General features: G+C 46.3%; 2 protein-coding genes across 3 annotated transcripts in view; one reads left to right on the plus strand and one right to left on the minus strand.

Moving 5' to 3' along the window:
- Positions 1–20,155, plus strand: part of rhbdl1 (rhomboid, veinlet-like 1 (Drosophila)) — a 69,808-nt gene extending 49,653 nt beyond the window's left edge. The window contains exons 6-8 of one of the 2 annotated variants that reach the window (XM_029247042.1): positions 5,320–5,420; positions 15,962–16,022; positions 16,259–20,155. In XM_029247042.1, the coding sequence (XP_029102875.1) occupies positions 5,320–5,420; positions 15,962–16,022; positions 16,259–16,530 (434 nt within the window). In that variant the 3' untranslated portion in view covers positions 16,531–20,155. The remainder of the gene's footprint in view (positions 1–5,319; positions 5,421–15,961; positions 16,023–16,258) is intronic. The other variant, XM_029247043.1, reaches the window with a different exon arrangement.
- A 1,362-nt stretch (positions 20,156–21,517) lies between these two features.
- On the minus strand, positions 21,518–24,655 carry LOC108923952 (uncharacterized). Its single transcript, XM_018735032.2, has 6 exons — positions 24,576–24,655; positions 23,585–23,755; positions 23,053–23,146; positions 22,447–22,606; positions 22,033–22,185; positions 21,518–21,863 (listed from the first exon to the last, which is right to left on the minus strand). The coding sequence occupies exons 1-6, from the start codon at positions 24,578–24,580 to the stop codon at positions 21,694–21,696; spliced, it is 753 nt and encodes a 250-aa protein (XP_018590548.1). The 5' UTR covers positions 24,581–24,655; the 3' UTR covers positions 21,518–21,693.
- Positions 24,656–24,677: the final 22 nt, after the last annotated feature.

Here is a 24,677-nt window from a genome sequence, read left to right on the forward strand (position 1 = left end):
CGCAGAGCTGGCAAGACCCTTCCGGAGGGACGCCCTGTGTGCCACAGTCACCGTACCCCGCCGGGGATGAGGGCAGGGCCAGCGCCGGCTAATTGAAGTAATAAGTTGGACGCTGTGCTTGGTTGCTTCTTGAGGCCTCGGTCTTGGCAGAAGGTCCCTGGGACGGCGACTCTCAGTTCCCCTCCGGCTGCGGAGCAGAGAATTAACAAAGTCATTTATCCAAACTGGCAGCAACACTGCTGTGTGTGAACAATAAAGGCGCCCTTTGTGGCTGTGAAATAGGATTCGACAGATCAGCCCAGACTTGATGGGATGCTCTCTGAATGACTTAATGAATATTCTATAATCTTAATTAAAACATGTTTTATGTCTTATTGTAGTCATTTTGTCAAGTGAAATATTTTTATCATGGCAGATTACATGCGGAATCATATTAGTTATGGACAGAACTGTCGCAGGGGTTATTCGTCACAAAGTGGTTCGGCCCGTGAGATTGTCGAAGCCGCGTTCTCCCGGGTGCGTCGAGTCCCGGAAATCGCCGGACGACAAGGCGTCGTCCCTACGTGGAATTCCTGCAGGTTCAACAAAGGCTAACAAACACCTAACGGAAAGCAGATTGTTAGATGTGTAGAAATTTTGACCGATGTTTCGTTTCTACCGATAACATCTAAACAGCTGGAAATTTGTACAAACGAAATATGTTTTCTATGTGTTTGTGTCCCTCCGAGAGGCTTTATGCACAGCGGTAATGTAAGAAAATCCCTTCATCCTTGTTCCGTCATGTTTTGAGTATTCCAAGGACCTACAAAAAGCTTAGGACCCCCTATGAAGTAGGACCGTTGATAATAAGGGGATTAGTGCATTTCTTTCTGTAAGCAAACCCAGTTTAGTGGCGAGTACCGGTACGGGATGCTTCGCTCGTGAAGATGCAGTTTTCGCTTCCCGAAATTCGTAGCAGCTGCGCCTTCGACACAGCATCACTGAGGCTTTAGCAGAGACGCACTGGACCCCGTTTTCTGGGTGCGTGCGCTGCAGGTACGTACTGCCGTTGCCTAATTGCAGATGAAGATAGCACTTTCACTTGTTTCTCCACCACCGCTGGCCTGGGTCAGCGTTGCCGTGGAAACGGGAGGGTAGGCAAGGGTACGTCTCTTCATTAAGCAGCGAAATGGCACAGTGATGACACACACACACACGCCACCCACTGCTGCCCGCAGCTCAGAGTAATCACAAGAATCCTGACAAATTAATGTAAAATTGCCGTTTTACTTTCTCCCTCGCCTTCATTCATAAGCCGAGAGGCGAAAAAGTGAAATCTTGATCATGGAAAGGAAAGAATGAAATGCCTTTCTTCTTTCCGCGAACATGAAACATGTAACTGTCTGAAATTTCTAAGGTGCGTTTCCGCGTGCTAATCCGTGTTCTGCCCCACGCTTTTCCTATTTGAATGTTACATCTCGGTATACTCTGTGGCCAGGTGGTCTGTGCTGTGTCTTCGGCTTGAAAGAAGGGGACGAGACGCAGGCTGGCTTTTGGTTCGAAATGTTGTTTTCCGCCGCTCCGCAGAAACCGGGATGTGATCTCCTTCCGCGTTCGGGTTTCCCGGCGTTCGCCGCTCGACTTTTGCCGCTGCCGTTTCCACGCTGAGAGGACGACGGGGAAAAACACGTCCGTCTCCACTGCTTTACTCCAGTTTCGTACCGCGCGCGCGCAAGGCCAACGCACTCGACATTCCCGACATAACGTGGGATGTAGCTGAGGTTATTTCTTCATCGATCGGTGCACTTCAGCCTGTGTATTTGCCGCACGGAAAAGGATTGTGAGATACATTTAATCCGCCCGTGCGGCCGTGGCCCCAACGGCTTCTCCCGCATGACGTCCCCCATCACCTGTGCGCGAGCAGCCCCCTCCTCCCTCCTGCCGAAGCGAAACTCCAGGGGCGCTAAGGGCTCCTTGTGGAGACTGATCCATATTTCATGCGCGGAGAAACCCGCAGATGCGAACTCTCGTCTCCAAGTCAACAAATTACTCAGACGTTAATGCGATCGACACCAGCACCGGGGGGCCTCGTAAATATTGAATGGCGGGGGTAAGAAGGTAATTAAGAACCTCTGATCTGATTTGCCTGTTAAACAAATTTTAATGGCTAAGCCGTAGCTGGATAATGACTGCGCGTTCAAGAAGAGGACTATGACATGCGCACGCAAACACCAGTTTACCGCGGATCACGGAAAGGGTTCGTCGACAAGACTCCTCGGGTTAAGCGTGGTTCTCCGGACCCGAATTCTGAACGTAACGGACCAGGAAGAACAGAACGATCCAACACGGAGAGCTGGACCTTCAGCTCGGAGGTTCGATTTGATGCACCAGCAACAGGGAAGACGGAGCAGCGGAAGCTGTACTGTTGCAGGTTGATGGATAATGTTTGCTTCAAAGATTCTTCAGCCGGAGCCAAACGCTCCACCATCGTCGAGCACAGCGAAAGGGCCCACGGAGGCAGCCTAATGCACGGTGGCCCTCGGCACGCGTGCCGCACCGCACCAGCGGGGCACCGCGTCCTCCTCAAGACGTGTTCCCATTCTGCCATTACCTCCAGGTCCCCTCCCGGTAAAAAGCCATTGTTGTCTGAAGATTTTTTCCCCTTGCGCTGCAGTTTTCTTTAAGGTCTTGTCTCGTTTTAGAAGCGCGCACGCCTGAGACGGGACACGGCACGAGAGAGGAACTCGCGGACTTACTGTATCTTAATATATTTGCAAAGGGTCTCATGAAAAAAAGTCCCAGAGACTTTGAGTTCCTGGTTTTTCAGAGCTGACAGTTCTAAGGAATTAGTGCAGATATTGTTTTAATCTTTTTTTTTTGGTCTATTCCAGCTCACTTCTTTACCAGGAGCAATGTGTCAAACACCTCCTTAGGGTATCACAATAATGGAGAGGTTCAGAAGGAATACAATACATTCATTTAGCAGATGCTTTTCTCCAAAGCAACTTCCAACAAACTCTATGTAGTGTTATCAGCTCACACACCTTATTTACCGTGGTGACTTACACTGCTAGATACACTAGTTACAATGGGTCACTCATGCATACATCAGTGGAACACACACACTATGGGTAAACCTGAACAGCATGTCTTTAGACTGTGGGAGGAAACCAGAGCACCCAGAGGAAATCCATGCAGACACAGAGAGGACATGCAAACTCCACAGAGATTGAGCAGGGATTGAACCCTCATCCTCTCACACCACCCAGGCACTATGAGACAGCAGCTCTACTCGCTGTGCCACCATGCTGCTCTAGCAATCTTTAACCCAAGGTTGGAAAAATGTTTCAGTACTGGTGGTCCTCGAATTACAACATGCGATTTACAACCACCGAGATTTACAACGGTTGTCCTATAACACCGACTGGCCACGCTGCCGCCGGCACCATATTTCTTATCGTTTGCCTCTCGGTCGTCTCGGAGTTTGGTGTCTAGCAGCAACTGATTTTTTCTTTACAAATATTTTGTCTGAGATTCCCTTCAGGTTACATTTTGTTTTAAATGGCTCTTAAGAGAAAAAGTGAGAGTTCTGCCGGTGCTGAAAAGAAGATGTGTAAGACAATAGATCAATATATATAATATAATTATACTGCACTAATGAATGTGATGTCATTAGTGCAGTATAATTATATTATTGTACTATATTTATATTATTATTCTATATTAGTATTGAATGTGAATAATGTGTGAAATTAGTGAAAAGCTCTATTATACAGTGTAACATTCATGTGTGTCGAATGGTTGTATATTATTGTATATCACACTGTCTGTATAATATAAGGGGATTTTTGACGTATCGACCGATTCTGGGATCTTCAGAACAGAACCACATTGCAAGTCAAGGCCCGAAAACCCTTCATAGATCAGATTGCTTTTCTGCTATGCGCTCATTTGTGTCATTTTTAAGTGCCGATGTTAATAAATCACAGAGCGCAAACGAATGTAAGAAATAAGTAATAATGACTCAGGGAAATGTACTCGGGCGTCCATCTGTTATTTGATCACGACCGCAGTGTCATTGCCTTTGGGAGCGATAGCTGACGCGGTGTGTCTGGCCTTCATAGCTGTGCTAAATGTGAATCCGCTTACCCTTCTACGTTTGCTCGTGTCATCATGTCCTGTGCTTTCAGACGCGTTATTGTCGCCGGCATGACCCCCGCTGCCCTCGGAGCAGTAACGCAGGTCTGCGGGGTCTTGGCTCCCCTGTCTTTCGTTAACCTCTCCCTACCAGCCAGGACCCGAGCCCAAATATTTATATGAAAATAAGATTTTCCTAATCGGGCGCCACCTTTTACATTTTTAAGGAGTAAAATAAAACAGCACGGGTGTCGGGGTACGACTGGAGTCTCCGTTCTGCAAGCAGATGCACAAGTCATGTGTGTCGACCCGTGTTTGTTTCGTGAAACTGCAAAGAAATTTATGGCTTTGCAGCTGCTCCTCTCTCCACTTGAACTCAGAAACAATTTGTACGGCTTTCCTGGGAACTGTTACATCTATATGCGGCACTCCTCTCTTTTGTGTTTCCTTTCGCAAAAGCGCTATGTAGGACACGTTCGCTTTCTCCGGGGCCCTACTGTAAATTAGCAAAACGTGCGGCTCTTATTTATTTTTTATCTCTTCTTCCAGCTGTGCCAACTTCAAAAATAAACATATTCCTTCATATCTAATTCATGGCCAGTCATTACAGTTAATTTGTGCGTTCGCTTACTTCCTCCAACAAATGATTAAATTCAGCCATAACCCTTGCTGAATTTTTTTTTAAAAATTTTCTCCCATTCAGTGCGATAGGTAAAAATTTCTATTTGTCCGCTTTTTATCAGCACTCATCCACTAGGCGATGCTTATAATTCCTTCGAAAATCATTTCGGTATGAAACGCAAATTCTTTGCAAAGCAGGGGAAAAAAAAACACATATTATTTGCATATAAAATAATTGTCATCCCTGGGACCTTTTACACAAGATAATAATTATGAAAAAAAGTTTTGAAGCAAATACCCTTTGATATTGTCTCACATCATTATTTTAATGTTACTCTTGTGGGTCTGTTACTGAATTTGTCCGATGCCCACCATCCGGTCTGCAATGCAGGGACTGGGCCGATATGCTCCGCTGCACAAGCGGCTGTGGAGCGTAGATGCGCGCAGGTGACGTACAAAGGACGCGGAACGGTCTGTTGTGTTCGCTTTGGTGAGGTACGGAAAGACGGCGAAAGAACCTGTGAGAAATGTGGTGTGAAGTGTGACCCAAGCCCCTGCTCACTCCTCTCTCTCTGCCCTCAGGCTCCCTGACGGTATCTATCACGGACATGAGAGCTCCAGTGGTGGGAGGGTCCGGAGGGGTCTACGCTCTGTGCTCTGCGCATCTGGCCAACGTTGTCATGGTAACTGCTGCCGTTATTATTATTGTTATCAGTACCGGCACTAAAAAAAAAAAAAAAAAAAAAAAACAAAAACAAAGAGGCCTTACCAGAGAGAGAACCGTGAAAGCATGGTGCTTTTACATTTTCTTTGACATTTTACCTTCGTGCAAGGTATTTCGTGGGATAGAGTGTATGAGCAGCTTACACTGGCTCCTCACTTTATCAGTGCAGTTTGGTCTGGAAACCTATAACTCAATTAGTTCTCATATCCAAAGTCATAATCAATATAGTATCTATATTACCAACCTCCCTTGATTTATTTATAGCTAACGTTCAGTAATGTCCCCAGATAAAGCTATAACAAATGACTATGTATTTTTTCGTTAACTTACAACAATATTAAAATGCAAACTGTAAAATTTCTAATAATAAGATGCTGTAGCGTCCGGACGGGAGTCCGACACGGACGCGCGTTGCTATTACGTCCAAACACAGACGAAATATATAATGACTTCACGTGCAGTGTGAGGTTAGACGTGTACGGTGAGTATTGTAAGACACTCGGTGGAAGTGAAACAAGAAACACGAGACCAGGAAACACACACGGTGTTGGAACTACGGTGAACAGTGAAACGCTAATCTGTGAGTCTGACCGCAACCCTGAGACGTGACGAAATACCGGACAGGAACGATGGACCAGGACTGAAGAACAAGAGGCAGGAACTGACGGGACGGGCACTCGGGACTGGAACATGCACACCTAGGAAACAAACTGAGGGAACAAGAGACTACCAATCGCCAACGAAGCACAAGAGAACTGCTGATTAAGAATCCGCGACTAGTTCTGCTCTGCTGGCTCCTTTTATACCTCCATGTCCTACGAGACTGTGAGGTGATAGGTAAGCGTTAGCTAGCGGCACTGAGTGGCGCCGCCTCTGACCAGGAGGGGCAGTGACCCCGTGGGATGTGATAGTACCCCCCCCTCCAGGGGCGGCTCCAGCCGCAGAACGCCGGCGGGTAGGCGGTCGCCCCCGCCGTCGCGGAGCAGGCCGATCTGGATGACACTCATGGAAGTCCTCAATAAGAGCTGGGTCCAAGATGTCCCGTGCTGGTACCCAAGACTGCTCCTCCGGCCCATAGCCCTCCCAGTCGACCAGATAGTACAGCGTACCCCGTCTCCGTTTGGAGTCCAGGAGGGCCCTGACGGAGTAGGCAGGAGAACCATCCACATCCAACGGTGGAGGTGGAGAGACTGCTGGGCTCTGCAGGGCGGAAACACAATGGGGCTTGAGGCGCGAAACATGAAACGTGGGACAGATACGATAATGCGAGGGCAACTGAAGACGGTAAGAAACCGGGTTGATCCTCTTCAGGATCTTGAAGGGGCCGATGAAACGGGGGGCAAGCTTCCTCGAGGGCAAATGCAGTTTGAGATCCTGGGTGGACAACCATACTCTCTGCCCTGGCTGGTACAATACAGTCCTACGCCTTTTGTCGGCCTTCTCCTTTTGGTTGGATACCACCTCCTGGAGACGGACATGTGCGGATTCCCACACCGACTCACTCCTCTTGTACCAGTCGTCCACAGCTGGCAACCCACTGGTCTCCATCGTCCACGGGAACAGCGGAGGCTGGTAACCGAGCACACACTGGAAAGGAGTTAAGTTTGTGGACGAATGGACCAGGGAGTTCTGGGCATACTCTGCCCAGGGGAGGTATCTGCTCCAATCCGCTTGATTCTGAGCACAGTAACTCCGCAGGTAACGTCCAACCTCCTGGTTGAGGCGTTCCACTTGCCCATTAGACTGTGGATGATAACCAGAGGAGAGGCTGACTGAGACTCCTAAGCGGGCAAAGAAGGCCTTCCAGACCCTTGAGGTGAACTGGGGTCCCCTGTCCGAGACGACATCCTCTGGCAGGCCATACAGCCGGAAGACATGTTGGAACAGCAGTTCCGCGGTCTCCAGGGCTGTAGGTAGACCTTTCAGAGGAATCAGTCGACAGGCCTTGGAAAAGCGATCTATGACGACCAATATGGTGGTGTTTCCATCAGAACACGGAAGATCAGTAAGGAAGTCCACCGCTATATGGGACCATGGACGGTTGGGAATCGGGAGTGGCTCTAAAAGCCCTGCTGGCAGCTGCCGTGGGACCTTGGCCTGGGCACATGTGGTGCAGGCAAGGACGAAGTCTCGTACGTCCTGTCTCATGGATGGCCACCAGAAGCGTTCAGCGAGAAGCTTCAAGGTTCGGTTGACCCCTGGGTGTCCTGTACTTGGACCATCATGGGCCCAGTGTAGGAGCTCGGACCGAACAGTGGACGGGACGTATTCTTTGTCTTGGGGCTGCTCGTTGGGACCGGGTTCTTGACGTTGGGCTGCTTGGATATCGTCCAATAAAGCCCAACGGATAGGAGCCACAAACTGCGTCGGGGACAAGATGGTGTCTGGTGGGGAGAGCTGAGGCGATACCTCGAACAAACGGGACAGGGCATCGGCCTTGCCGTTCTTGGAGCCAGGACGATAGGTCACCGTGAAACGGAACCTGGTGAAGAACATGGCCCACCGCGCCTGTCTGGAATTGAGCCTCTTTGCCTTCTGCAGATACTCCAGGTTCCGGTGATCAGTTAACACTAAGAATGGGTGCGTAGCCCCCTCTAACCAATGTCTCCACTCTTCTAAGGCCATCTTTATGGCTAAGAGCTCCCTGTTTCCTACATCATAATTCTGTTCAGTAGGCGACATCTTGTGTGAGAAATACGCACATGGATAGAGCTTCAGGGGACTTCCCTGGCGCTGTGAGAGCACTGCCCCTACCCCGGCCTCAGAAGCATCAACTTCCACAATAAAGGGCAGTTTGGGATCAGGGTGCTTCAGGATTGGGGCAGAAGTAAAACGCTTCTTTAGGTCTTCAAAGGCCTGACTCGCCTCAGGAGTCCAGTTCAGGCGCCTAGGGGCTCCTTTTAACAGAGCAGTCAACGGGGCTGCAACGGAACTGAAGTTCCTTATGAAGCGCCTATAGAAATTCGCAAAACCTAGGAACCGTTGCAGGTCCTTTACTGTCTTTGGCTGGGGCCATGACAGAACTGCCGAGACCTTCTGTGGATCCATCGTGACCCCGTTGGGTGTTAGGATGTACCCCAGGAAATCCACAGAGCGCACATGGAACTGGCACTTCTCCCCTTTCACGTACAGCTTATGTGCTGCCAGCTTTTGCAACACCTCCCTGACATGTCCAATATGCTCCTCACGGGACCGAGAAAAGATCAGGATATCATCCAGATACACTAATACTGAGCGATTAATTAGCTCTCTGAGTACTTCATTAACAAAAGCCTGGAATACGGAAGGTGCATTCGCCAGGCCAAAAGGCATGACCAGGTACTCATAATGGCCGAGGGCGGTGCTAAAAGCGGTCTTCCACTCATCCCCTTCCCTAACGCGAATCAGGTTATATGCGCTCCTAAGGTCCAGTTTCGTAAAGATGGTAGCACCGGAAACCTGTTCGAGGGCCGACGTGATAAGAGGCAAGGGGTGCGGGTACTTCACAGTAATGGCATTTAGCCCCCGATAATCAATACAGGGGCGCAAACCCCCGTCCTTTTTCTCAACAAAGAAAAAGCCAGCGGAAGCTGGAGAGGTAGACGGCCGGATGAATCCGGCTTCTAGTGCCTCCGTTATATAAGCCTCCATTGCCTGATGTTCAGGTTGAGAAAGAGGGTATACCCGCCCCCTAGGGGGTGTAGTGCCCGAAAAAAGATCTATAGCACAATCCCAAGGTCTATGAGGAGGCAGTTCTGCAGCCTTGTGTTTGCTAAACACCGCCACTAGATCTGCATACTCCCTTGGAAGCTGCAGGGGCAGATCTGCATTAGGGCTCTCTATGGATGTGGAGTTACAAGACGTCTCCAGGTGTTTGGGACACTGCTGTCCCCAAGACAGCAGTTTCCCCTCACTCCAAGAGATAATAGGGTCATGGGTGCATAACCATGGGTATCCCAAAATAATGGGGTTATCAGGGGACTTAATCAGATAGAACCATATCTGTTCCTTATGGAGTGGCCCTACCTGCATAGTAACGGGCTCTGTGCGCTGCTCTACACGCCCCGACCCGATTGGAGCGCCATCAATAGCTTTAACAGCCAGGGGTTTTGGGCATCGGGCACAGGGCAAGCCCCAGGACGCGGCCATATCATGATCCATGAAATTCCCTGCAGCGCCACTGTCTACCATAGCTTTCGTCTGCTGCTGCTGGAAACCCCAGGATACTGTAACTGGTAATGTCAACAGGGAGGTATGGAGAGATACATCACTCACCAGTAAGTCGGTCCGTTGGGATCCACGGGGTGGCCGCACTGGGCAGGAAACCTGAACGTGATCCGCAGCTCCACAGTAAAAGCACAAGCGTTGCAGAAAACGGCGCCTCCTTTCCTCCTCTGTCACACGCCCGTTACTGAGTCGTATTATTCCCTGTCTGACGCACTGTTCTTCAAGCCCTGCACAGCTGACAAGGTTGCGTGCTTGAGCCGGCTCACTGTCCACAGGGCTGTAGGGCACCTGCTGCCCTGGCGGCGTCGGGGTCCGGCTGGAACCGGAGTTGCTCCGGTAATCCGGCGAGAACTCCTGAGAGAGTGGTCTTGACAATCGGGGGCTGGATGTCTTCTCCACTGGAGACCAGGAACGCACCTGAAAACTCTTGGTGCTGGGGAAGAACTGTCTCTCTGTCTTTCTGTCTGGGCTAGGGGGTGACTCAGGAGAGTAGGGCCCTGGGAACAGAGAGGCTGGACTGGAGATTGAGTATTCTGTGTAATTCTGGTTCTCACCTCTGCTACCTTGCAAAGCCTCCTGGAAGGGAACGGACAGCTGCTCAGTAGCGCTGATCCCATTGGTCTGCACAGGGCTCGTGGGCTCCGCGCGAGGACCCGAGGAAGCATAAAGACGATCAAAAAGACATGTCCGCCAATCATCATGCGTTTGCGAACTGGTCGGATCGGCGCCCCGCCCACCGTGACTGAGGAGTCGTGTCAACTGCTCCAACTGATCTGTGAGGCGGCTAGCGGCGTTTGTGCAAACCAGGAGTTGTTCTTGGTTCGCCTCTGTCAGATCCGCCAGCTCACGCCATTCCGCTGAAGTCATACTAGCAGGCGGATTCTTCTGTAGCGTCCGGACGGGAGTCCGACACGGACGCGCGTTGCTATTACGTCCAAACACAGACGAAATATATAATGACTTCACGTGCAGTGTGAGGTTAGACGTGTACGGTGAGTATTGTAAGACACTCGGTGGAAGTGAAACAAGAAACACGAGACCAGGAAACACACACGGTGTTGGAACTACGGTGAACAGTGAAACGCTAATCTGTGAGTCTGACCGCAACCCTGAGACGTGACGAAATACCGGACAGGAACGATGGACCAGGACTGAAGAACAAGAGGCAGGAACTGACGGGACGGGCACTCGGGACTGGAACATGCACACCTAGGAAACAAACTGAGGGAACAAGAGACTACCAATCGCCAACGAAGCACAAGAGAACTGCTGATTAAGAATCCGCGACTAGTTCTGCTCTGCTGGCTCCTTTTATACCTCCATGTCCTACGAGACTGTGAGGTGATAGGTAAGCGTTAGCTAGCGGCACTGAGTGGCGCCGCCTCTGACCAGGAGGGGCAGTGACCCCGTGGGATGTGACAGATGCACGTCGTCTCCGTAACCTTTTGTTCGGTCAGTTCGGTTAATAACAGCTGGGTGCACGAATTTTATAAAATCGACGAAGAAAACAATTGAAAACAGTCTGTAAAGCTTTTCCATCGTTAAAAATTCTTGACTTGACTGCTTGTAAAATGAGGAGATTGTCTGTTGCTGTCTTGCTACAGTTCTGTATATATGTTTCTCACGTAGTGCAGCGCACAGGACACAAAGATGGACACATCTACATTCCGGATACACACTGTGGACAGTCACCACTGATTGCCCTCCTGTAGGATGGGCCCGTCTTAGTCTTATAATAGGCTTGTAAAGTCACCCAGGGATCGTTTTCCTGGAAGGCCATGTCAAATATCACAGTGTGATGCTGTGGCGGATGTCATCGTCAGCTCTATAGCTGTGTAATCTCTGGACTGATTGTTCTCATTGAAGATATAATGGCTTAATGTGCAGTTGGCAAAGTAATAAATTTCCGCGAATGGAAAACCAGCAAAAATGTGTGATTTCAGATTTATGTCCTTAGTCATATTTAAATAAGACGTCTAATTTTTTCATCGCTGTGAACCAAGACATCATTTATGCCACTAATACTGCTGAATTATGATTGCTTTCACTATTACTGGGCAGCACATCACACAGTGATTAAGGACATGGACTTGCAACCTCGTGGTTGGTGGTTCACACGCTATTCTGACTCACCTGAATTGCTCCGCTAAACGCTCATCTTTATAAGCTGGTATAAGTACGGTAAGTCAGTCAGGGAGTTTCCATCCACTTTTCTTGGTTAGGGTTGTGGTGGTAGCAAGTTGAGCAAGAAAGCCCAAAAATCCTTTTCCCCAGCAAGAGTCTGCAGCTCCTTCTGAGGGAATCTCAGGTATTTGCAGGCCAACCAGGAGATATAGTTTCTTAAGACAAACCACGTCAGCTGACTTTGCTTGATCCTGAGGAGTAGCGTCTCTACTCCGAGGCACTTCCGGATTGCCAAGCTCCTCACCCTGTCAAGTAGAGCAAGCCCAGCGATTCTGCAGAGAAACCTCATTTTGGCTACTTGTACCCACAATCTCATCCTTTCTGTCAGTATCCAAAGCTCAGGACTGTAGATAAGGTTGAGGACGCAAAATTGCCAACGGTTTGCCGATCTACCTATTAATGTATCGTTCCCTTTCTAAGATACTTGAACTTCTCTGCTAAGGGCAGTTGTTCCCCCTTCACCTGGAAGTAGCACCTCACTCTTTTTCAGAAGATCACCCCGACCTGAGGCTTGAATGAGCTGATTTTTATCCGGCTGTTTGACACTTATCCTCAAACTACTCCGATGTGTGTTGAAGGTAGCAGTCTGATGAGGCCAAAGGCATAATTGCATCTGCGAACAGCAGAGACGCTACCTTTAGTCTCCAAATGTTGGTACCCGCCAGTCCTGAACGGCACCTTGATTTCTTGCCCACGAAATCACAAACAGGAGTGGAGACACAACACAGCCTTGGCGGAGTCTGATGCCCACGTGGAACAGATTTTCGACACCAAGAATATGGGCACAACTCACATTGTGCTGGTACTGAGAATGAATAGGATGCTTCAGTGGCCCTGGAACCCTATATTCCTACAGAACCTCTTGTGGCAGATGTGGAGTTGCACATTATATGGCTTAGCCACATCCAAAAAACACATGTAAACTGGATTTCTATACTTCCATACCTCCTTAAGTACCAAAGAGAAGAGCTGGTCCACTGATTCATGACCAGGATGACATGCACATTGTTCCCCCTGAATATGAAGCTCAGCTATTAATTGGAGTCTCCTTTTCCTAAACTCTAGCATAAGCATCGGCAAGGAAGCTGAGGAGTGTGATCTTGCTTTAGATGGAACATACCCTCTGGTCTTCTTTCTTAAATATAGGGACCATCACCCCAGTTTGCCAATCCAGAGGTGCCTTACCCACCTTCCCTGCAAAACTGAAGAGTCATATGAGCCATGTTACAGTCACACTGTTCAGTGCTTTTATCATCTCTAGCCAAATCTCATCCACTATGGAGATTTCAAAACACCATAGTAACTTAAGGACCAGTTTTGGGCTTTAATCCATCAGAGAAATCAAATATTGTCTTGTCGTAGGAATGCATGTCTGCCAGGTTGAGGGGTTCCTTCCACCATTTCACATTCTCATCAGAAGTGTTCAGCATTTCCACACTCCTGCTGAACATAGCCAGAACATGGTCAGAACAGCTTAAGACCACCCAGAACTTTCTCCAAACTCCTGGTACCTATCAGCAAAATGAAGAGATACTTTCAAAAGCATTTACTGGATAGGCTCCATCTTCATCTTAATGGTTTTCCTCACTACTGGTGTCCACCAGCAGGTCCTATGGTTATCATTGTGGTAGGCACCAATTACCTTCTGAGCAAAGCTTTTAGCATCCCCATCCACGTCTGAAACCGTGGTCCACTCTTACTGAATTTTCCCAGCCTTGCTCAGGAGAAGTTCTCTCAGAGGTGGGAGTCAAAATTATCTTGCACTGAGCTGTCCAGTAATAATTTCCAGAAAACCTTCACAGAACATTTTGGTCTCCCCGGGTTATCTGGTCAGCACCCTTTATGTTGAATCCATCTCACTACCAAGTGGTGGTCAGTTGGTAGCTTCTGCCCCTTGCTCTACCCAAGTGTCCAGAACATTTGGCCTGAAGGTGGAAGACAGAATCACAAAGTCGATCATCAACGTGTAGTCCAAGGTCCTACTTGTTCAGATTACACTTATCAGCCTCCTTGTGCCGAAACAAAGTTATGGACAATCCCTGTCTCACACAGAACTCCACTAACAGTTCACCACTCTGGTTCAGATGGGGCAACGCTCTTCCTCCAAACCATGCCATTACAGGCATTTCCATCATTATCAACGTGAATGCTGAAGTCCTGCAGCAGGACAACAGTCGGCTTCTCTAGTATCATCGTCCACCTTCTCCAAGAAGACTGAATACTCTGAACAGCCGTTTTCTCTTCACAAATTGTAGCCTCATAGAGGCAACCTTCTTTTCCACCGGGAAGATCTCCAACTGCGCAGCCCACAGCTGGGGTTTGTGACTATCCTCACACCCTGCCAGGGAGAGACCAACCCCGATCAGGAACTTTTGGGGTTGAGGTGAGACCAACTATAAATATTTTGCACTTTTCCACCTCCAGCACCATCTCATGCTCCTTCTCCAGCAGAGGCGTGACATTCCACATTCCCTGAGCTAGTTTTCATTGCCCGGGTCCACTCCGTCTAGGTCCATGCCGGTCATGCCTGGCATCGCACCCGTCACGCCCTCCACCTCAGCGCAATGAGGCGCACCTGCAGTACATCAGAGGATGAACATATAAAAGGAAAGCGCGGCGCAAACACAATCGCGGAACCTTGTTCAGCCTCTCCTCTCACTCGCGCTTCTTGTTACCGATCTCCTGACTTCCCTGTTTCCTCGTCCTGCTCCTCGTGTACAACTTCCTGGATAACCACGACCTTTTGCCTGTGTTCTGGATTACGATTCTCGGATTGTCCCTTCGGATTTCGTTCGCGCATCGGTGACCATTTGCCTGTTCACTCGACATGTCTTCTGGATCGCCCTTTGTGAAACCTTCCTGTGCTCCGCACTTGGGTCCGGCGCCCCCGCTCCCGGAGGATGCCGTGACAGCACCTCACCCCCACCCTTCACCTTGTAGGTTTTGAACCCACAACATAATATTTGCTTTGAGATACAGCACCCTCTGATTAGCAGGTTAATAATCATAACATTTCTTATAATTTAATGAGTTTATATGAAAGTTCAAAGCTCATGCATGAGTGTGCGTGTGCGGGAGACGGCAGTGTGGCATCCTAATGACATCCTTACCTGCGGAAACAATTTTAGCTGCAGTGTTGCAGAGCTCACCAGCAGATATAATTTTATGGTATGTCCTTCTTGTTAGTAACAGTGTTGGATTTATTTATTTTTTTTGACTGATGAGAAATGAATAAACATATTGCGTGTAGGAGTGTCAGTTCTGAACATGTGTTGTCTCATTATTAAGTCAGTGAAAATATTTTATCAATATTTATACTGTATATTGAGACACACTGGATGGTTCTTTGAAACTGTAAAAGCTGCAATATCTGTTTATATTTCTTTATTGCTTGCTTGTTTGGTGCTGTTCAGTCCATAGCTGATTCACACCTGTTGGGATCTGCATGAGCACTTAGGTAGAGCATCAAAGTCAGCTTCAGTGAAGTCAGTGGCTTTATCATATACAGCGAGCCCCCTCTTCCTTTACGGTTCTGTGAACTGTCCTCCTCCTCGACAAGCTTATCATTTATTTGTGGGCATTATTATAAATTTATGAGCGCTGCCTTTCCTTGGGCCTATTACACATTTCAGGGAGGTTGTTTAATAGGTCCTTTCTTTATTGGTTTTCTCGGATCTTTAATCTTGCATGCTGCTTACTTCACTACTTTCCCAGAAAAAAAAAAAAATGTTTACGTGCCACACCAGGCTTGATGATTGCAACAATTCTTCAAGTGCGGAATGAAAGTATTGTGACATCAAGTGCATTCTGTGTGCCGGGAACTGGAACTACCCATCGTTTTTAAAGAGAGCTACACTTGTGACGTTGGGTAGCCTTCACACACCGTTAAGACATCGCTTCCCCAAATAAGTCAGCGGGGCTGCAATGCAACGGGCGGAATGAAGTCTTGATGGGTCTGTTCCTCTTCTGTGGTCTTCTTGGCACTGTACTTCCATCAGTTATGCTTGCACTCAGATCCCTGTGGACCCCAGGGGACCCTGCTCAAGGGAAGGCACAGTGCTCCGGTCACTTTTTGGTGTGTCCTGACCCAACTTGGCATGTATGTTGTAGAACTGGGCTGGGATGCGATGTCCATACAAGCTGCTCCGGATGATCCTGGCCCTCGTTTGCAGTAAGTCCAACAATCCGTCTTCATTTCAACATTTGTGAGGTGCAGCGCGATTAGTACAGACTTTGAGGTTGTGATGAGCACTTGAGCAAGGCCTAGTAAAGAAAGTGTCTCTAAGTCTGTAAATGAGTCACGCTGACACTAAAGTTAATGTCACAACAATCTCCAAGTAAAGGGTTTTATTGAGAGCGAAGAAGTTTTTCTACCCTCTGTCCTTTGCCGTACTCTCACCCTTGCAGTGAGCTCAGAGGTGGGCCGTGCCGTGTGGCTCCGCTTCTCCCCACCTCTGCCCTCATCCGGCCCACAACCGAGCTTCATGGCCCACCTTTCCGGGGCCGTGGTGGGCATCAGCATGGGTCTGCTCATCTTGCGAAGCTACGAGGAGAGCTTGCAGCAGCAGTGCTCCTGGTGGGTCATCATCTTCTCCTTTGTCACCTTTCTCCTCTTCGCCATCTTCTGGAACATCTTCGCCTACGAACTGCTTGGAGTGCAGATACCACCGCCACCGTGAGGGCGGTGCCACTGTCCTGTGCTCCCACCAGTACGGTCTACAGCTAACCTCATGCTCTTCTCCACCTCAACTGGTCAGATGCAAACACACCCTGAAAACACGGATGGATAATTCCGGAACTGGTTCTTAAAGGAAAAAAAAGAAAAAAGCAGAACAGTACTTTCAGAAGCATAGCAGTTTGTTTTCAACGCCATCAGATTTTTAGAAAAACTGTACCTTGTACAGGAACATGTATCAGCTAGAGTTTCTCAAACCCCTATCAACAAAGCCACATAAAAATCCCTTCTGTCTCCACTGTGGTAGCCTCATTACTCTCATGCTGATTGTAACTTTAAAAGAGTAAATTTGGAGAACTCTGCACAAAGCAGTATTTCTGCAGTTTTAAAAGGTCTGCTAATTCAAAAAAAAAAAAAAAAAAAAAAAAACTGAGAGGGGGAGCCATCAAGGTTTTTAGTATGTAGTACGTTTCAGTGTTTAATATATTTGCACTGTCTTGGCATTCTGGTTTTTTGGATTTAACCAGAACCAGTAACTCACTGTGTAGATTAATAATCAGAGGAAATGATTATATATTCAGAGGTGTTGACAACAGTTAATGGAGGCAGCTGGTGTGGAAAAGGGAAAACTAGATTGTAGTTGGCAGTAGGAGCCGCACAACGGTGTGCTGCCGGTAGTGTGGCCGTCGTCCTCCAGGAGGTTTCAGCCGGCCTCTCGTTGCCCTAACATTACGCCGCGCTAACTAGTGCTCCTCATTGTCTGTCTCCAGTTTTACCCCATTAATGGTGTAAACACCACTTCTTGCTTTCATCATATCAGCCTGATTGCTTATATCAAACGGGCTAAATGCGAGTGACTGTTGCGTTCGCCTGCTGAGCCACAGACCGACAGGCCAGGGTGCGTTGACATGCCACCTACAGTCATGAGCCCTCCATCTCCGCGTGGGGCAACGGAGGCTGTCAGTGCCCGAAAAATACCTCAGTGTCCTAAAGACTGTTTTGTATAGGAATGTACCTAAATTTGTTTCAGTCATTTATCCTGGTCTGCTCATTCTTTCATTCTCTATAATTCATCTTCATCACTTGGTCAGCACCCTGTTATTTTTCCTTTGTTGGGAAAATGCCGTTCAAAATGTTTCAAATGGTGCAAAATAATTGCTATGATTGTTGTTATTACTCCTGCGATTTTCTTAGTAAACAGTTGGTGAAAAAAGAAAACCCCAGATAAATAACTGTCAAATACATCATAGTCTATAGATCATTCTCTCTTATTTTTTTCGCAAAATAAGCCATATACGCTGAAAGTACCTAATCAGCATGGACCATTTCTGGAGAACTTTGTAGCAACTTGGAAAGACAAAAGAAATTCTAAACTGCATTTCAGTAAACAGAAACTGAAAAATACAAATGCCTGTCTGTACGTGCTGGTACACATTGTCTTTCGGGTTACAAACTATCCGTATAGCTTTGCCCTTTTTCTGACATGCCCCCGCTGCTGTGTGTAGTAGAACAGACCCTGATGAATATTTATGTCTGTGAGCAGCCATGTTAATTATACTGCAGTGATTTCCATCCATTGTTGCTTCGGCTTTTGGTCTCAAGGCTCTTATTACCATGCCAGAAGATTTGTGTGTCTCGCAAAAAATAACTAGATCTTGGCAAATTAAGACCAGACCAGGTACGAGGAAGCAGCGCTGGCCAAGAGTGCATTTGGTAATATGTCACGCTAAAGAGTCCTTTCGCTTTAAGTTTTTAAATTGAATATTTATAGCTGGCGGATATTGAATCACCACCGACGTTTCATCTATTTAACATCTCATTGACTTATGTTGCAAAGCAAGATTGGCCCTCATCTTTGGCCTGAAACATTTGCGTGTATGTGAGTTCTTAGTGTAGGGTTAGAAAAGGGCTTTTCGTGTATGGTCGGTGTTAGCGGGCTGCCCACAGCATGGTGGGACAGTTGCGAGGTTGGTGACCGTGGCTCTTGCGGCACACGTCCCTCACTGCCCCATTTGTTACAGTAGGGGAGAGCAGGAGCTCTTCAACAGCAACATAACCAGGGCTTAGCAAGTACAGGGAGTGTGGAGCCATCTACGTAGAACATGATCTCTCACTGTGTCGTGACTTTTTGCGATGAAGACTGATCAACACACCATGCACGTTGGCACTTACTAGGACTCAAGAGCCCAAAGGTTCAAAATAGCGACCTGCAAACAGTCACCGACGATACTGTAACCTGAGAGGTCAAGAGTTTCAGTGGAGAAATTCAAAGAACATTACAGTGAAAATAGTCTTAGCAGAACATGTGTGACCATGTGGGGACAAGCATTAAATGTATGCTTCTGCAGTTTATATTCATAAATGCTTTCAGTTAGGTCATTGGAAGCTGAAAGAAGACGCATGGCAAAATTTTTCATTTCTTCATAATCCAAAGTAGTAGTGAATAAAGTCTGAAAAAAAATCATTGGATAAAATTAAATGAAGGACTAACCAGTGTTTAGGGAGGACTTGACACGTGTGAACTCAAGTAAATGGCGAGGCGCCTATTACGTCCTACCTTCTTACTGCTCATTTACATGATGTGATGAACAAGGTCAGTCTCTGACGGTCCACAGAGAGTCAGTAGAGCCTGTGAGAGGTGCTGCATTCTACTGCCTAGCTGCCTCTTGCTTTTCACCCTTCGCCGTTTCAGGATTTTTCCACTCGGAGAGGATGACTCCATAAGAACCAAGGTAAGAACAGCAAGTTAACCATACATTCTGTACTGCGGGAACAGAGAAACTATGTGAACTTATAACCATCGTAGTCATTTTTTTACACTTACTCAGCAGGGTATCTGTGTGGGACTGATTATCTTGACTGTTGAACGTGCATCATGGGAGCGACGGCTCCATAGCGACAGGCTGAGCCGAGTCCCGCATGTGGTGTTGTTTCATGTAATGTAAATACAAAAAGATCAAAATACCTTCCTCCCTCGCCTTAGACTGTACCGTGGTAGAGAAAACAGAAACGACAGAAAACAAGGGTTTTTGTTCCTCTGTGTTTCATTGCATGAGAAAGTATTAAAAAAAAACAGCAGCTATTGTAACTGAATATTGATAAGTGTGTGGGTTACCTGGCAGAAATGAGGAAAGCAGTTGTGTTGTATGGGTACTGTGAGAAAACTGCAGAGTCTCCCACCAGTGGCTGTTCCCTAACCACACAGTTCCTCATAGTAAAACATTCCTAACTGGTGTTCCTTCCAGTCCCAGTTGTGAACGCCATAGAAGTCGTGAAATCAGAGCAGAAGTGGTGAAATACTGCAGACAAAAATGTTATTGATGCTAAGCTGGAAAGGGGCAGTTGGTTTGGCCTATATAGGTAAGAGTCCACATCGCCACCCTCGAGGTATACAGGCAAACCTGATATTAATTTGGAAATGAGCATGATGGCTGGAAAAAATGGCGTAACTACAGAGCACACAGGGTTAAGACCACCTGCCTGACTCTTCTTATAAGTCAAATTTCTTGTGACAAATCAGATAAATTGGCTTGATTTTAACAGCCATCCACATACAGAATCCAGCTTCTTTTGTGTTTCTTTTTTCCTTTCATTACTTGACATTATTTTCGACAGAGGAAGTATTTGTGGCAGCCTTTTTTGTTTTTGAAAACTGGTATCAGTATTTCACTTCAATTTAATCACCTTGTGCAGAGTTGTAACTCTTTGATGTAATTACTACTGTAATTTGGTGTTAGTTGTCATTTTCATGTTCTTGACAGCCTTTTGACTCAAGTCTTATGGAAGTGTTACCTCAATGTTGAACCTCTGTCCTTTAATTCATTTACAGAATTGTACACATTGACTGTGAGAAATACTCTATGTCCGTTGAAGATGCTTAGGTTTGGTTCCTTGCTGAAGACCGGCTTTTTCTTTCTCTTTGTTTGACTTCCTGCCGTTGGGTTTGACACCTTTACCTCGACATACAGAATCCGTACCATCAGTCAAAACTCACAAGCAAACCAGCACTCAAATATATCTGTCTTTAAACACTAAAACTCTCCCATTTTGACTAGTTAAAGGCAAACAAGGAAAGTCTGCTTGAGAAATGCATTATGATGGCCTGTCCTCAGTTGACGCTTTGAGGGTGAGGCCAGGGAGCACGTTGGCCCAAAACATACAAAAGCGCTGCTACAGTAGTTTTCACATTCCTCTTTCTGTAATCAGTTTGGTGCCAAGACAAGGACAAGGAGGAACATATCTAAAAATCCAGACCAGAGGTTGTACCAACCCACCGTTTACAATATTGTGCTATGGAGAAAGAAAAAAGTTATTTTTTCTGGCTCAGAAACTACTGAAAATGTAAATATAAATAGTTTATATTATATTCTACAATTATTATTTAATGGCGTATTGTACTTTATAAATGTTCTTAACTGAACGATTTTATATTGTATATAATTTTTGTTTTCTTTTGTACTGTTTGTTGTTCTTGCTTTCATTTCAGAAACAATACAAATAAAGATCTGAAACATGAAGAACTCCTGGTTTTCCCTGCAGCTCTGCACTAACCAAGAGCCTTGTATCTCACTTTACTTCAAATTCGGGGATCAAGTTTTCCACACTCTTAACACTGACTAGAGCCATCCACATAGGAGCTTTATATGTGCAGCTTGAGAGACTATGTTCCCAACACAGGGGGTCCCATTTGGATCTATTCCTACAAGCAACTGAGCCTCAGACTCCAGCTGGTACAGAAGCACAGGCTGCCTGAGGTTGTTACGGATGTCCCGCTGCAGGCTGAGCTGGAGCCACGTCAAGCTCCAGGAATAGCACCTTCTTTTCTCACTGCATCCAGGAACATCCAGGAAAATTTTGTTGCCTCATGTGTAGTGCAATCTACCTCCATCTCTAGTAGAGTGTGTCTATTTCCTGGGCCACTACAGAACCAAGGAGCCTGTAGCAGTGATGAGGACCAACTACTCAGAAAAACCAAAGTGCTTTACCTCCCGAAGGAAACATAAATCATTTGACAAGTACAAAAAGTCTCACATAAAAAGTATACAATAAGGACATGCACACAACTACCTGGATTAACTTTAGTGTAAGTTGTGATTTACTCCCATTTGCTCCTAATATAAATGCACAATGTAGAAAAAATGGAAAAAAAAAAATCTTGCAGAACAGTCTACTTGGTTTTCTGTCTTTTGGCTGGTTTCTGGCTTTTCTCCAACCCCTCTTCAGAGCATTCCGCTTCTTTGAGGTCCTGGAGCAGAGACGGCTGCAGCTGACTGGCCACAGCCCAGGCCCACAGACAGAGCTCCACCCTGTGGGGCGTCCAGTCCTGCTCACAGTCCACTGAGAGGGTGAAGGGACAGCAAGTCCACCATCAACACTGCACATGGCTTCAATCATTTGCTCATCTACTTGGGTACTCAAGGTAAATTACCCTCAACAAAAGAAGAATAATCCATTTCAGGACATAAGTGAGCTACTCCAAGATCTTTATTCTGTGAAATGCACTCACCTTTGTTGAGTGTGTTAGTGCACTCCACCACACTCTGTAGGTAAAGAGAATAGTGCTTGGCAGTGTATTGGATGGGCTTCAGACCAGGAATGGTCTCCATCGCTTCATCAGCCATAAACGCAGCCAGTTCTGGGGCTCCAGCAGTGAGAACCGCTACAGTGAGAGAGAGGAACACGAAGGGCTGAAAATCAAAGAGGCAAAAAGCACTCCCACCAGAAATTCACACTGTAAATCCTATTAAATGCAGTTAGTCAGAAACTCTACTGCTATAAATGTTTTTAGTTTAGCCTAAATGCTGCTAGCCACCTACAATTTATTAAATTTTAATTTTATGCTGTCTCTGGGATATGATGATTTCACTTGAGTGCGAGATGCATTTCAGTAGTTCCTCAATAATGCATGTTCCTTACTCACCTGAAGCAGTGGCTGGCCCCACGGCTTTTAGAGAGCTGAGCTCTAAGATCGCGGCCTGAACATCAGGGAGGAAACTGAAGGCTCTTTTGGTGCACTTTTCCACCGTCTCGCTTGGATTAGTAGCTACCAGCTGCTGCAGCCGAGGCCGAAATTTTCCCCTCTGGGTCCAGAATCAAGGGCAAAAACTTTTTCCACCATGATGTAGAACAATCTCAGTCAATCATAAATGAGTCAACCACAGAGACACCTCCTGCCAGGTAATAATCACTGTCTGAAGAGCTGCTCGTAACTGTGAATGACTTTGAGGTATATATCAACAAAACTCTTTATTTGAAAATGAAAACATCAGTAAATGTTGATATAAAATATGAGATTCTGTTTCAAAACAAACTCAATTTATCCTGTGAACTACTTTTATGGGGAGTCTTCCTAGCTTAGATTCAAACTGATCCTTCAGTTGTACAATGAAATCAGGCTAAAAGTGGTTACTAAAAGGTATATGTTCCAAATCCCATTAGAGCAAGTCACATCCTCAAAAGGACACTGTAGTAAAAGCACGGTATCTGGCTGCAACCACTCTCCCCTCCAGCTCTTTTGGACACTCACTGTAAGCTTCCACTCCATCACTTTAACAAGTTCTGAGTGTGTGACAAAACGCTCAGCCCGGCTAGCTATGGCCATAGGTAGCTCCTCCTGATACCTATGCAAAGACAAAATTAGATATGGGGACCATCCACAAACTCACGGAGCGGCTAAATCCAGTGCACCTACATGCATTGTGTTTTAGTGCATGCTGCATTGCATAAAACCATAATCAGAGCCGAATGGATATAAGACATTCCGGTGTCTTTGAGCAACGTGTCCCTTCCAAACAATATTTAAACATGGAATTAAAACCATTTCTTCAGAGATTATCATTATTGAATTATCATTCATTATAACAAATAACTTGTACAATAGTACTGTGATGTCAGTGTAAATCACCCACAGATATTTGACCTTTACAGAGATTAACATTAGGAGTGATGTAGCATATAATAACAAATAACTAACCATCAGTTAGATTTAACTGCAGCGGGCATGCATCTACAGAACCGTCCATTACTGACAATGCCACAAAGATGACTAATTGTCTTACCATTTATCCAGTGTTAAAAGCTTTCCCGCCTTCCCATCCTTGCTCAGCCTCGACTTGAGTTCCACCACCTCCCAGTATTTGGCATAGACACATCTCCATGTCGCTGGATCCTCGCAGACAAACAACGAACGGTTGAGACACATGGCGAGGAGGAGCTGTTGTAGCGCAGGGCTGTAAAGAACACCAACAAAACTCAACATTTAACAAATTTACAGTGCAGAAATGAGTGGCTTAGACAAATACTTAAATATTTGTCACCATCATCATGTTTTCCCCTGTTTTTGGTCTTGCCACTGCTTGATTTTACTTTCTGATCTAAACTTGGCTTACTTTAGAACACTAGTTTGTTATGTTAATGATGAAGTACTGTACTATACTTTAAGTATTACTGTCTTGCTTAAAAAAAATGTGTACTTTCCACCACTTCTACGTTTCCACACTTTTCATAGAAAGGGCGGAAAGTTAGCATAAGTATGTCGTTCATCTTAAAAATATAGTAACCATACTGTCAATTCGTAGAAACTTTTGACTTTTTTAAAGATTATGAACAAAACAGATTTTATTTTAGCACAGCTATTCAATTTTTGTGGACTACACAGAAATGCAATAAAATTGTATCGAAAATGTTTTTTTCCTTCCTGTCCAAACGGGTTATTATTACTCTGCTGTGTTACATCGGTGAATATCGTTGCATATGCCATGGTGAAAGAAACAAACTAACTCATAATCACACATCTGCAGCTGTCTCTTTCTCCTAATGTAATGCACAAATTCTATTTTCTCTGACATGAATCATGTATTAACTTAAATGAGTCTCGAAGGGTCTGCTTAAGTTGTGACAGAGGACCGACACCATGAATAAACTAAAGCAAAAATCCTAATTATAAATAACATTAGATTCTTGAATAAATATCGTTTCATTTAAATTACATTATGATAATTAAATGATCACACTATAACATGTAAACATTTATATATTGCTCACTGTTACCGCATATGGACTACAGCTCCGCCCACGTCCGTTGTAAGATTTTACTTCCGCTTTCCGGAGGAACACGTCACTGTCAGACGGTTGGTGTGCCGCGACGTTGTT

This window comes from Scleropages formosus, chromosome 20 (genome assembly GCF_900964775.1).
Source record: "Scleropages formosus chromosome 20, fSclFor1.1, whole genome shotgun sequence".
Classification (NCBI taxonomy): Eukaryota; Metazoa; Chordata; class Actinopteri; order Osteoglossiformes; family Osteoglossidae; genus Scleropages; species Scleropages formosus.